At 46.6% G+C, this 13,925-nt stretch overlaps 1 protein-coding gene across 9 annotated transcripts in view; it reads left to right on the top strand.

Annotated features, from left to right (window-relative positions):
- The window catches only part of SNUPN (snurportin 1), a 36,074-nt gene that overhangs the window by 9,603 nt on the left and 12,546 nt on the right, over positions 1 to 13,925 (top strand). Inside the window, exons 1-4 of one of the 9 annotated variants that reach the window (XM_086711261.1) lie at positions 6,722 to 6,858; positions 8,982 to 9,046; positions 10,443 to 10,605; positions 12,276 to 12,423. In XM_086711261.1, coding sequence (XP_086567387.1) covers positions 10,448 to 10,605; positions 12,276 to 12,423 — 306 coding nt within the window. In that variant the 5' untranslated portion in view covers positions 6,722 to 6,858; positions 8,982 to 9,046; positions 10,443 to 10,447. Of the gene's footprint in view, positions 1 to 6,714; positions 6,859 to 7,283; positions 7,423 to 7,454; positions 7,505 to 7,529; positions 7,718 to 8,477; positions 8,616 to 8,981; positions 9,047 to 10,442; positions 10,606 to 12,275; positions 12,424 to 13,925 lie in introns of those variants that run through there. The other 8 variants (XM_086711260.1, XM_086711264.1, XM_086711265.1 and 5 more) reach the window with 8 other exon arrangements.

Here is a 13,925-nt window from a genome sequence, read left to right as displayed (position 1 = left end):
CCTCCAGGCTCTGAGCTGTCAGCACAGAGCCCGATGTGGGGCTCAAACTCAAGAATCATGACCTGAGCTGAAGTCAGACACTTAATCAACTGAGCCACCCAGGCGCCCCTCTCGCTCTCTTTTTAAAAAAAAAAAAAAAAAAAAAAGAAATCCTACTCCTCAGCACTGAGCTCTGGTGGCTGGGCACAATCTCAGCCCATTTGAGAAATGTCCTTAGGGCTCCCAGGATTGGGGATTTCATGGAGAGTTTGGTGCTCTAAAAGCCACCACTGGCTCCTACCAGACTGCACAGGACAAGGAAACAGATGTGCCCTTTGGAGTAGTTAGATCCCGCACCTGTAGCCCAAATGGATACAACTTCAAAGTTCTCTTGGAGGAAATTGGGTTTAGGAATTTAGGAGTAAAATACAAGATTCTTTAGAAAAGTCTTTCATTCTTTGCAGGGAAGACATGAAAGAAATAACCTGTAACCAGAAAATTTGGGCTTAAAAAAAAACCAAACAACAACAACAAAAAAAAACCTATGCCAGATTTAGAAAGCAAGTTCTGGAGCCAGACTGCCTAGTCTGAATGGTGGCTTCTATGCTTAACTAGCCATGTAACATTGGTTATTTTACTTAGCGTTCCTGTGCCTCCATTTTCTGTATTGCAAATAAGTAGTAATATGGGATAGGTGAAAAGAATGGGGAATTATTGCTGAACAGGTAGAGTTTCTGTTTGGGGTAATGAAAAAATTTTGGAAATAGTGGTGATGGTGAATACAGCATGGTAAATGTAATTAACACCATGGAGTTATACACTTAAAAATGTTTGAAATGGCAAATATTATTTATTTATTTTTTTTGAGAGAACATGAGCAGAGGAGGGGTAGAAAGAGGGGTGGACAGAGGATCCAAAGCAGGCTCCATGATGAAGGCAGAGAAAAAATGGCAAATTTTATGTTACAGTTTACCACAATATTTTTAAGTTTTATTTATTTATGTAAGTAATCTCTACACCCAGCATGGAGCTCAAACTCACAACCCTGAGATCAAGAGTCACATGCTCTTCCAAATGAGCCAGCCAGGCGCCCCCACAATTTTTAAAAAGTGAAAAATGGGAATGGTTAATAATAATACATTAAAAATTATGGAGGGGAGCACCTGGCTGGCTCAGTCTGTAGAACAGGCAACTCGATGTCAGGGTCAATGTCAGGGTGGTGAGTTAGAGCCCCACATTGCTGTGGAGCCTACTTAAAAAAAAAAAAAGAAAGTTAATGGAGCACCTGCATGGCTCAGTCAGTTAAGCATCTGACTCTTGATTTTGGCTCGGGTCATGATCTTACAGTTTCATGAGTTCAAGCTCTGAGTCAGTCTCGGTGCTGACACTGCAGAAGAGAGTCTCTCTCTCTCTCTCTCTCTCTCTCTCTCTCTCTCTGCCCCTTCCCCGCTCAGCTCCCCCACTGTCTCTCTTAAAATAAATAAACTTTTTAAAACGTTTTTAAAAATTGTGGAGAGAATTAAATGGTTTAATTCCTACAAAGTGCTTAAAGAAGCACCTTGCATGGGTTAAAACCTAAAGCTTAGAGGAAGGCAAAAAAAAAAAAAAAAAAAGACCTTAAAACTCAGCCCCTCCTTTCTTTCCCTCCCCAGGTCACAAAAGAAACTTGCAGGAAAGGCAGGGAGCTAGACTTGTTACAAAAAAGCCTAATGGATGAAAAAAAATGTATATACACAGTGGGCAGGAGGGCAAATTGATATACCCTCTCGGACAACTTTACAATATGTATCAAGAACCTTAGAAACATACATTATATACCTTCTGACCTAGAAATGTCATTTTCAAAAATTTAGCATAAGTAAATTATGGGTCTTTGCAAAAAAATAGCTACGGGGATCTTCATCACAGTATTTATAATACAGAATAATAGCAAAAAATTGGAAATGTGTCCCAAGGGGACTGGTTAAGTTATTGGATATCCTCAGGGTGCCTGGGTGGCTCAGTTGGTTCAGCATCCAACTTGGGGTCAGGTCATGATCTCATGGGTCATGAGTTCCAGCCCCCCATTGGGCTCTCTGCTGTAAGCTCAGAGCCTGTTCTGGATCCTCTAGGCCCCTCTCTCTCTGCCCCTCCCCGACTTGTGCACACGCCCTCTCTCTTGCTCTCAAAAATAAATAAAACATTTTAAAAATAGTATTGGCTATCCTTATGATGAAACACAGCCATTAAAAATTATGGTAGCAAGATAGCCCATCCCTTCCACATCTGAAGTGGGCCCAAGGTGCTGCTGGTCACACTTTGAGAAGCACAAGCCTTGTGCCTAGTCCAGTGCTTGGCACAGAGCCAGCACCACCACAAACGCACCAGATCATCTCCCAACAACTGAGAGGGTGGGAGGCTGACTGGCTGCAGGCAAGAGTGGGCAAAAAGAAAGAGAAGCCGGGGCCTAGCCCTGCTGATGACTTAAAAGTGTGACTTGAGGCACGTCCTCTTGTGCTGGGCCTCACTCCCTCTCCTCTCTTTAATAGCAGAAGGCTGAACCACACTCTGCTCTGAAAGTTTTTGCTGTGGAGGAGAGGATATAAAAGAGTGCAGTCAACACTTAAAAAGAGGCAGCAAAGAAATTAGGGGTGCTTTGCCTGGCCCAGCAATCCTTAGTCCTGACCCAGGATGAAAGCTGTATGAATGTTAGGACAGATCTTGGTCTTAGCATCTGAGAATGGGCCCCACTGTCAGTTTCCAGAGGATATCCTCCTCCCCACCAGCCCCCACCACCATCCAGGGCTGGGACTCTTCCTAGCATGGGGAGGGGGCAATGTAGAGGTGAACCAAGTCACCCATTCAGCTCACTGGCTGAAAATCAGGAGCAAAATGAGATCCCTTAAAATACAGAGCAGGCAATGTCTGGTGGGCTAAAGATTAGGAACTTTGGACTCAGGAAGACCTGGATTAAAATCATGGGCATGCACTTTGTTCTGCAAGAAAGAGACCATCTTGGGCTCACCTAATTAGAAGTCGATTTATTTATTTGTTTGTTTGTTTGTTTGTTTGTTTATTTTTAATGTTTACTTTTGAGAGAGAGACACACACACACAGAGTGCGAGTGGGGGAGGGGTAGAGAGAGAGGAAGACACAGAATCCGAAGCAAGCTGGAGGTTCCTAGCTGACAGCACAGAGCCCGACGCGGGGCTCGAACTCATGAACCGCTAGATCATGACCTGAGCTGAAGTCCAGCACTTAGTCGACTAAGTCACCCAGGCACCCCAAAGTCAACTTACTCATGATATGTCAGTCAGTTAAGGGAAAGGTGATCTTAAAACAAGAAGTTAAGCACTAATAAAACAAGATTTTTGATGATTTACCTTACATGGATGATTTCACTTAACTATAACCACCTTGGAGGTAGTTACTATTATTAGCCACATTTTACAGAGGGGAAAACTGAAGCATATGGAGGTGAAATAACTCACATGGCCACAGAGCCAGCGGGTAGCTGAGTCTGGATTTGGACCCAAGCATCCAGCTCCAGAACGCAAGACCTTAACCTCTCTGACATGTTTCCTCTCACCCAGAGCTGAGCCCTAGGGACCTGGTGGGAGTGGAGGAGAGGAAGTGTGGCTCCTCTGAGCTTTAGGGTCTCCTATGACTGCAGTTTCTGCATCCTGGCTCATATGACAACTGTTAATACATGACTTTGTCACTCTCTCAAGTCAGAGTCTCCCTCCTGCTGAAGAATCCCTCTCCTACAGGGTGTCTCCAAGTGGGCAGTGAGAAGCTCTGGTCCTCAAGATATTGAAGGGCCTAGGCCTTACATCACATCAAATTACATCAGGAGAAAGCTATTGCCTTTCCAATTCTCTTTCACTTCCAGTAACCTCAAGAGGAATGTCTTGGCTGGGGGACTGGACTTGAACACGTGTATAATTCTTATTTACCTCCTCCCCTTTTTGAGAACAGTAAGCCCTCCCTGCCACCACTTTAGTGCCAGCCCTGCTCACTGGCCTCCTGATCCGTTGCTGCCCGCTTCAGTTCCCCACTGAGTGGCCAGTGTGAGCTCTTTCAAACTCAAATTTGGTTATCTCATAACTTTGAAGACCTCCATCTGCAATGCAGGTAAAATCCAAACTCCCCATTGCGGCCTACAGGTTTCGGTGTCCCACCTGCCTCTGTGACTTCATCTTCCCACCGCTTCTCCCTCCTCCCTGCCTTCTGTCTACCCCTCACACAAAGCCTCTCTGGAAATGGGGTCAGTCTCCCTGTCCTCATGACTGGCTCCTTTTCATCATTCAGGTCTTGACTCAAATGTCATCTCTGAGAGGAGTTCCCTGAACACTGGCCCCAGGACCCACCCCACTTGCTCTCTACCCAGTCACCTGAGCTCCTTAACACCGGTCTGCAGGCAGCTATAGCACCTACCTTTTGTCTTTCTCTGCTACACAACTGGGCTGTAAGCCCCTTTCTCTACTACACAACTTTCTCTACTTACAACTGGGCTGTAAGCCCCTGGAGGGCAGAGACTGGGTCAGTCTGAGTCATTTTGGTATTTCCTGTGGCACAGTACCTAACCAACGGTAGGCATTATACACACATCTGTTGACTGATGACAGAGTGACACTCAGGGCTCCCAGTGAGAGCCTCCTCTTTTGGAAATGGCTGGACACCGTCCTGCTCCCAAGCTTCTCTGTGTTAGGTAGGGATTCCTCCTCCTGGGGGCGCTTACCGGATGATTTTAGGGGGTGCGTAGATTCTACCTTAAATAACATTGAATTATGGAGAAAGTGGATCTTCCCTTTTCTGTTCTCTTTGGATTTTGCTGATTGTACAAAAGAAAAGTTCTGTTTGTGTTACTCCATGTCACTTCTCCAACACTTGCTAATCTGATTCTTACAAAGTCCTCAGTCTCACAGTTTTCTGCACTTACTAGTATTTAGCTAGATTATAACATATACTATTTTCACAGTGTATATATTTTATAGATACTTTGTTAAAGTGGGAAGTGATTTAAAGAAATGCTACGGTGTTCCTCTTTTAAGTTTATTTATTTTCAGAGAGAGAGGGAGAGACTGTGTGTGTGTGTGTGTGCGCGCGCGCATGCTTGCACACACAGGGAAAGGGCAGGGAGAGGGAGGTAGAATCCCAAACAGGCTCTGCACTGCCAGGGCAGAGCCCAAGGCAGGGCCTGAACTTAGGAACCATGAGATCATGACCTGAGCTGAAATCAATAGTCGCACACTCATCCAACTGAGCCACCCAGGCTCCTCTATTTAGCTTTTTATTTTTTCATTTCATTTTATTTTTTAAAATTTATTTATTTTTGAAAGAGAGAAAACACAGCAGGGGAGGGGCAGAGAGAGAGGGAGACACAAAATTTGAGCTGTCTGCGCAGAGCCCAACACAGGGCTCGAACCCACGAACCTCGAGATCGTGACCTCAGCCAAAGTGAGACACTTGACTGTCTGAGCCACCAGGTGCCCCTGTTTAGCCTTTTTAAAATAGTAAATTGATTTAAAGACATTAAGCACAGGTGTATGTGTATGTGGCCAGTGTTGTGAAGGTGAGGTGCCAATGGCTATAGTTGGGGAACTAGAACACTGTTCTAGGCAGAGCAGGCCCTTGTGGAACACAGACTGGCTCCAAATGAACCCCTGGGCCAAGTACCATTTAGTTTGTTCTTTTCAGTGATATGAGAAGTTATTCAGCTGAGTATGAATGAGGGACTGGAGCCTTTTTCCTGGACCTCAGCTCATTTTGCTTTAATGTGTAGGGCCTTTGTTCTTTTCTGTGCAGTTCTGACTACTTAGTGTGACCTCCATAGTCATGGGTAGAGAATGGTGGTTCTGGGACACAAAATACTTAATATCCTGATGTCAAAGTTCCCTAGTGAAGTCGGGCCCTGGGCTTTTCTTTGTCTGTCTCATAAATCAGGCAAACATGAGCTATTATTTGAGGATGCATCAAATAAATAACCTAGTGCACAGCCTTGCTCAGTCGGACTACTGAAAGAGTCAGACTACTCACTGGGGCTCCTGGGTGGCTCAGTCGGTTAAGCGCCAGACTTTGGCTCAGGTTATGATCCTGAGGTTCATATGTTCGAGCCCCGCATTGGGCTCTGTGCTGATAGAGCCTGGAGCCTGCTTCAGATTCTGTATCTTCCTCTCTCTCTGCCCCTCCCCCACTCATTCTCTCTCTGTCTCTCTCTCTCTCAAAAATAAGTAAAAATTAAAAAAAAAAAAAATAGAGCTCACCTACATAAATTCTGAGGCCCAAAAAATTGGGTCTTTCAGGGCCCCAAGCACCCATTACCCTCTGTATCAGTCTGATCTTCTGTGTTTTTTTGTTCAAATGGATGGTGTCATGTACTTAAAATATGTAGCAAGTAACATCTTGGCATTCCTTGGACTCAAAACGTGTACTTTCTGTAGTGTAGTAATATCCAACTTCTCTGTAAGTCCAACATTCAGCAGTTCAAATGTTTGGCTTGAAAGCTGTGTGATTCTGGTCAAGTACTTAACCTCTCAGAGCTTCAGTCTACTTCCTTGTGTTATTTGGAGATTAAAGGAGATAATGCACGTGAAGCAGTGTCTGGCTCAATGTAAGCATTCAGTAAATGGCTGTCACATCTTTAGTTTGCGTCTCATCAGTCCTCCCTCCAAGAGGCTGCATTCTAATTTGATTATCTCTCCTAAATCTCGGCTGCTTCTCCCCTCCCTACCCCTTTGCCGTAATCCCTTCAAGGAATTCACCAAGGTCTACTGAGTGCTACGTTTTGTGCCAGACGCTGCCTTCTTAAGCAGCAATCAAGCCAGGTCCCTGCCGTTGCCAAGCCCACAGCCGAGTAGGAAAGAGACTCCCAAACTGAGCAAACGGGCTGTAATCGAGGTATGTCGCCGGTGTAGTAAGAGCGAAAGGGACGGGAATGTCTAATTGAGACGGGTGTGTGAGGAGTCGGGGGCCGGGGGTGTCGTCCAAGCAACCGGCACTGCCGGCATAGGAGAGAGAGCGGACTGCCTGTACTCCTAAAAAGCGGGCGATCTGGGGGAAGCTTCAGGACCCAGGGCCTGGAGGGCTTTGAATGCCCAGCCCCGAGATCGGGGTTCTTCCCATTGGCGAAAGGAGCCCCGAGGAGCTTGTGGTCAGGCCTCGGCAGGGCCAAGTCACCGGGCAGGAATGGTCCCGAACAGTGCATCACAAAAGGACCCCTGCCTGGGCCAACCGAAAAAGCGCCAGCCAGTGAAGGCGGAAATAACGGCCCGCGAGCGACCGGACGGCGGCTGCACTCCCGGAATTCACGATGGTGGGCGGAGCCGGAAACTCCCGGCGCGCGGCGGGTGGGCCCGGCGGAGCAGCAGCGGCCAAGGGGGTGGGCCCAGCCCTCCCTGAGCAGCTGATTGGTCTGCCCCCGTCAGCAGTGGCCGCGGCTCCTGGAACTGTCACCTCCTCCTGGTGAGTCCTGGGTTCGAGCCTGGGCCCCGCCGGCTCCCGAATTGCCCCTCGGCTCCCGGCTGCTTCTCCCTCTGGCCGGCTGGTACTCCTGGACTCCCGAGGCGTCCCCTGGAGAGGCTAAGCCAGGCTCAGGCTCCCCTTGAGCGCGCTGCCGCTCTTCTGTTACAGGCTGTCGGGCCAGGACCCCTCAGGGACTTTTTGTGGGGGAGGGGCGAATCGTGCAAGGCCTAGGGGGCCGCGTTCCTAGAGAAAGGCAATGCGGGGCTGTGGCGGGGAGGACGACCGAGTGGAGCAGGTAGTGTCCCCGGGGCTGGAGCCCCGTGGAAGCAGCAGTGGAGCCATAGATCCCCGCCTGGGGAGTGGGAGGCGGGGGCGCCGGAGGGGGGAGGAGGAGGCAGCAGAGGCGGTAGGGGACGCGCGTTGAGTCTGGCTGAGACCACCCGGGCTAAGGTCAGGACCCTTGGAGGCAGCCCCATCCAAGGAATGGATTGAAAGAGCAGGAGCCAGCCAAGAACAGCCACAAAGATACAGAGGGCCGCCCCAGTATCCAAGGCGTGTGTAATGATTTTGTGATTCTTGGCGGAACGGGAGGCCACACCAAGATAAAAGCATGGCAAGGCCTAATGAGTGTATTTCAGATTTGGTCATTACTTTGGTAAGCCGAGGACATCATGAATTCTTTAAAAGATTGTGTTATAGAAGTGTTTAGACGTGTACACAAGTACAGGAAAATACGGAAAATAGCATACCATTATGAATCCCACGTAATCATCACCCAGCTCAACCACAAATGGCCACCCTGGTTGCATTACAAGTATGTTAAGATTCATTGGGGCACCTGGGTGGCTCAGGCGGTGAAGCCTCCGACGTTGACTCAGGTCAGGATCTCGTGGTTTGTGAGTTGGAGCCCCACAATCGGGCTCTGCGCTGACAGCGGGAAGCCTGCCTTAGATCCTGTCCCCCTCTCTCTGCCCCTCCCCAGCTTGCACTCTTTCTCTCTCTTTCTCTCTCTCTCTCAAAAATAAATAAGCATTAATATTTTTTTAATTAAAAAAAAGATTCACCTCGAAACCATACCAGTCATATGTCAATCTTAAATTTAAAAAAAAGTTCCCTTCATGTTTAATGAGTATAGAGGTTCAGTTTTGCAAGATGAGAAGAGTTCTGGAAATTGGTTGCACAACAATGTGAATGTACGTAACACTACTGAACTGTAACTTAAAATGGTTAAGATGATAAATTTTATGTCATGGGTTTCTAACCACAATTTTTTTTAAGTTCCTCTCAAATTAAAAAAAAATGCTGCAAATTAGGGGGGGAAATCTGACTTCAAATGTGCAATGGAAAGTAATTCACTGCCAAATAGAGACCCATAATGTTGTTATTAACCATGGAGGCTCTGGAATGAACCTGTTGGTTTTGGTGCTCTGAGCAGTGGGACCTGGCCTGGGGTGGAGTTTAAGCACTGGGGATGCCTTCTGTTTTATACTACACCTAAAGGGTTAGGCCAGCTCAGCTTTGTGAGTCTGATTTCTCCTAAATGTTCTTTTTTCTTACAGTCTGAGGCACACCTTTAACCCTTAGCTAAGCTCCTATGCCACTTCATACCTTCATTCACAGAAAGGTGAGTGACATGTGAATTCACCTCTTTCTCTCTACTCCCATTCTTTAGGGCACACCTGGGTACTCTGTCTCCAATCTACTCCATCTCCCAAATGTACCACATATCAGTCTTTCACACACCTTGGTGTTAACTGGTAGGTAGCCTTCTACATCTAGCTCTTTGACAAGTGAGTCCTACATGGGTAGCCCTGAAACCTTCCTTTTGTCCACTCCAAACAAACAAACAAAACAGACAAACAAAACAAAATATACAATGAGAAAGCAACTGCCAGGTTTGGGATTGGGGCTCCTCTTGTCTTGCTGTAAGGGCCCAGGACCAATATTTCTCCTGGAGCTAAATTTTCTAATGTAAGTTGGCATTTATTAGAAAGTTAAACAACAATTGGGTAAAATCTGCATCGGCAAGTTATATTAGAGGGACCCCTGGGTGACTCAGTCAATTAAGCATCCAACTTTGGCTCAGGTCATGATCTCATTGCTCGTGAGTTCAAGCCCTGCATCGGGCTTTGTGCTGACAGCTCAGAGCCTGGGGCCTGCTTCAGATTCTGTGTCTCCCTCTCTCTGCCTCTCTCTCTCTCTGTAAGAATAGATAAACATTAAAAAAAAATTTTTTTTAAAGGGAAAGTTATATTAGAGGGGTGCCTGGCCTCCTCAGTTGGTGGAACATACTATTCTTGATCTTGTGGTGAGTTCAAGCCCCACATTGGGTATAGAGCTTACTTAAAAAAATAAAATAGGGACACCTGGGTGGCTTAGTCAATTAAGTGTCCAACTCTTGATTTCGGATCAGGTCATAATCTCAGGGCTATGGGATCAAAGCCCCACGTCAGGATTTGAACTGAGTGTGGAGCCTGCTTGATATTCTCTCTCTCTCCCATAGCCCTCTCCCCTGCTCACGCCATTGTCTCTCTCTCTAAAATAAAATAAAATAAAATAAAATAAAATAAAATAAAATGTGTGCATTTTTTAAAAAGTTATATTAATATTAAAAGTTATTGAGTAATGGCTATTTAGAACTACTCAGGAAAAAATTAGGTACTTGATCACATCACTGGACATCAATGATGGTAAAAAGAAATTAGTGACGGGCTACTGGTGATGAATGACAAAGCAAAAGTTAGCAGGGTGAACTTGATTTGTCTTGATGTATATATAAGTTTATATCGGTATACTGAGAGCTATCAAGATGATAATTATTGAAATATCTGCAGGAATTAATGTTATGCTCATATATAACTCATTTACCCTTTAACTTCCTCTCTCCCCATGGAAACAGTTGTGATTTTGGATCAAGTGAGTTTTTTTTAGGAATGTAGCCATCATGTTACATCATAACTGCCTGTACACAGGAGGTGATATGAAATGAATGAACCATTTTCTTATGTTTTCCTTTGTAGGGAAGATGGAAGAGCTGAGTCAAGCCCTGGCCAGTAGCTTTTCTGTGTCTCAAGATCTGAACAGCACAGCTGCCCCACACCCCCGCCTGTCCCAGTACAAGTCCAAGTACAGTTCCTTGGAGCAGAGTGAGCGGCGCCGCCGACTATTGGAACTGCAGAAATCGTAAGGGATGCTTTAACTCTTTGCTTTCTCTTTCCAGGCTGGGAGCCTCCAATCAGGAGGCTCTAGGCTTGTCTCTTCGAAGTAGACCCTTAGTAGGTACACCTTGCCCATGAGGTTGGGAGGGGTAAATCCTGGCAGAGGTAGACATCCTTTATACCCAGAGCTTAGGAAAAGATGGAGACATAGGGAAAGGCTGAAGTTTGAAAGCAAAAGCTCAGTTATTTGGTTAAATTTTTCTTTTTTCCCTGGCAGCAGCATTGAGCTTTGCGATTTAGGGACTTGTGAAGGCCACACCCAGACTTCCACTCCCCACATTCCCTGTGTGGCTTCTGCACTCTGAATCCTGGCATTGGTGTGGTCTTCCTGTCTGCCTTCAGCCCGAATGTTTCCGTGGAGCCCTTGAGAATTCAATACAAATAATTCCACAGGGAATCTGAGGAAATGTCTTCCATACACTTAATTCTCAATGCCAAGATGAGCAAGCAGGGGAAGAGAGCAGGATAGGAGTGTCTGAGGCTGGGCTGCTCTGAAGTCAGGGCCTATCCTTGTATTCTGAGTACAACACAGGCCTTTTCTGGGTAATAAGGAATAGAGGATTAGAAAGAACTAATTTTTTTTAATGTTTATTTATTTATTTTTGAGCGAAAGAGGGGATGGGAGAGGAGGGGCAGAGAGAGGTGGACAGAGGAAGTAGGCTCTGCATTGACAGCAGAGAGCCCAACACAGGGCCCACATTCATGAACTTCTAGATCATGACCTGAGACAGAGTTGGATGCGTATCCAGCTGAGCCACCAGGTGCCCCCTTCCTTATTCTTGAATTAAAACACCATCGTGCTTTCATATGCCTCTCTGGTGTGCACCCTCACGTGAATGTGCAAGAACTCATGTGTCTGAGAGTATCTGAGGAGAACCAGTTGAGCTGGTCTCACTGCCTCCGTAGTGGATTTCTTGCCTCAGCATTGAGGGAACCAAGTGCAGGAGGTTACGAGGTATCTACAGATCACTTTGGAGCAATTAGGTTCCAAACGGTTCTTATTCTTTCTTAACTAATTGCCCAAGCTTTCTAGAATATGTAGTTTTTTTCAAAAGAGAGAAGGATAACAATAAAGCAAAAACAAGTAAAAGATAGATTAAATCGTAAGCTAAGAGGCCTGTTTTGAAAGTTAGATAAGAACTAGAAGAAGGCCTGGCCACTCCTCAGAAAGCTATGGAAGTTGGAAAATCCCAGAAGTGGTCTTTGTTTTAAACTCCTCACCACGTCTCAGTGATTCTTCTCTTCAATTACCCAGGGCCTTTGGACTAGATGCCTGCCAGGCAGGAAAGTGTCAGCTATCACCTGGGTAGAGGTGTGGGAGTCTGGAATGGGGTGGGTGGGAGTGGGGTCAGCTTTTCCAGCTAGTGAACCTTGAAAATTCCTTTCAACGTTTTACTTGGCCCATTTTTAAGAAATTCTGAGGAAGGCTGAGTGTGTTCAGAGGGTGCTTCCTATCTAGGACCAGTGAGGGGGCCATCACTAGTTGAGCCTTATGAAGGAAAATCTACCATCTCTTCCACTAGAATCCCCAGGGTCTCTTGAACTTGGAGCCTTTGAATTAAGCTAAACTCGTCACACTGTAGGGGGTCTTCCTATGAGACATAAAGGCCTGTCCTTGTGCCTTCTTTCCTCCAGCAAGCGGCTGGATTACGTGAACCATGCCAGACGACTGGCTGAAGATGACTGGACAGGGATGGAGAGTGAGGAAGAAGATGATAAAAAAGATGATGAAGAGATGGACGTTGACACTGGCAAGAAGTTACCAAAACGCTATGCTAATCAAGTGAGTAGTCCAGAGAAGGTGAGGCCAGGTCAAATCCCACTAAAGGAAATGTTGCCATAAAGAGAGGAGGAGGAGGGGGCACCTGGGTGGCTCAGTCAGCTGAGTGTCTGACTTCAGCTCAGGTCATGATCTCGAGGTTCATGAGTTCAAGCCCCCACATCGGGCTCTCTGCTGTTAGCACGGAGCCTGCTTCGGATCCTCGGTTTCCCTCTCTCTGCGCCTCCCCACTGATTCTCTCTCTCTCTCTCTCTCTCTCTTTCTCAAAAATAAAATAAACATTAAAAAAAAAGAGGAGGAGGAGACAGGAGAAAGGAATGGGGATAGCAAAGAAGCTGCTGCTGTGCATGAAGTGTATGGACTAGGAAAAGAGATGGCTTACAGTGCCATGTGCTGACTGGGGGTCACTGAGGGAGGCTGTGGCTGGTGGGTTTGAGAACATTTACGCCCTACTATAACCAAAGGTCGCCGGCCTGCTGCAGAAGACCTCTGAGCTATTGATACACTAACAGACTGCATGCACTTGTCATTTCTTAGTGGTCGCTGTAAAGCGGTTCTGCATCGGGCCTGCACAGTCCAGCACTGCCCCACTCCACCTCCTAGGTTGGTCGTCTTTCCCAAGCAGGGAACTAACATGCCAGTCTTGGATCTTCACATTCAGATGGTGCAAGGTGGGAAGTACAGCTGCCCTTGAATATGGGAGCCTGCACGGCCACCCCAGCCAGCCAATTGGCCTACGTGAGGTTGAGGCCGTAAAACAACAGCTGACTATAACAAACGTGACTAAGTGGCCTGTAGGTTGCAGAAAGAAACTGGTGTGGTTTGTGGAGCCATAGGAGAAGCAGGCATGGAAACTGTTCAGTGCTCCAGGCAGTCCAGGTATTCCAGAAGGCAGGGTATTGGTCCAAGTGGGATCGGGAGTCTACCTTTCTATTATATTCTTCTCTCTATAACCCAAGTGTCTTGTCACCTCAGAATCCTTTCCCACCTTTAGAATATGGTTTCTGGGTGCACACACTCCCATCTTCTTTCTGTGCCCCAACTACAGCATGGATAACATCCTTTATGACAGAGTATAGTTCAGTTCTATTCAGCAAGCATTGTTGAAGGCCCTGCCCTGTATTAAGCTAGGCTGTGTGTGGGAAGGTAGACAAGGGCCAGAAATGGCCCCTGTGTTCCCAGAATAAGTGGAGATTGTGGTTTTTGCTACAAGAAAGTGAGATTAGCTTCCAACAGGGAAGGAAGTAGGGTTGTGAAATCAGGAAAAGGTTAATGAACGAGGAGGCAGCTTTGAAGCATGAGTAGGACATTGATAGGCAGAGGTGCATTCCAGGCAGCAGGAACAGGATGAGCAAGAGCCCTGAGGTGGGAGGAGTATATGGTGTGTTGAGAGCAGTATGCAGGCCAGTAAGGATAGAGCAGCATAGGCTTAGGAGAAGGAATACAGCAGAAATAGGTGCAGGAGGGGTGCCTGCCTGGCTCAGTCAATAGAGCACACAACTCTT

This window comes from Puma concolor, chromosome B3 (assembly GCF_028749965.1).
Source record: "Puma concolor isolate L17-30 chromosome B3, mPumCon1.1.hap2, whole genome shotgun sequence".
Lineage (NCBI taxonomy): Eukaryota > Metazoa > Chordata > Mammalia > Carnivora > Felidae > Puma > Puma concolor.
Note: the sequence above shows the minus strand (reverse complement) of the source record. Positions and strands in the feature narration are given on the sequence as shown.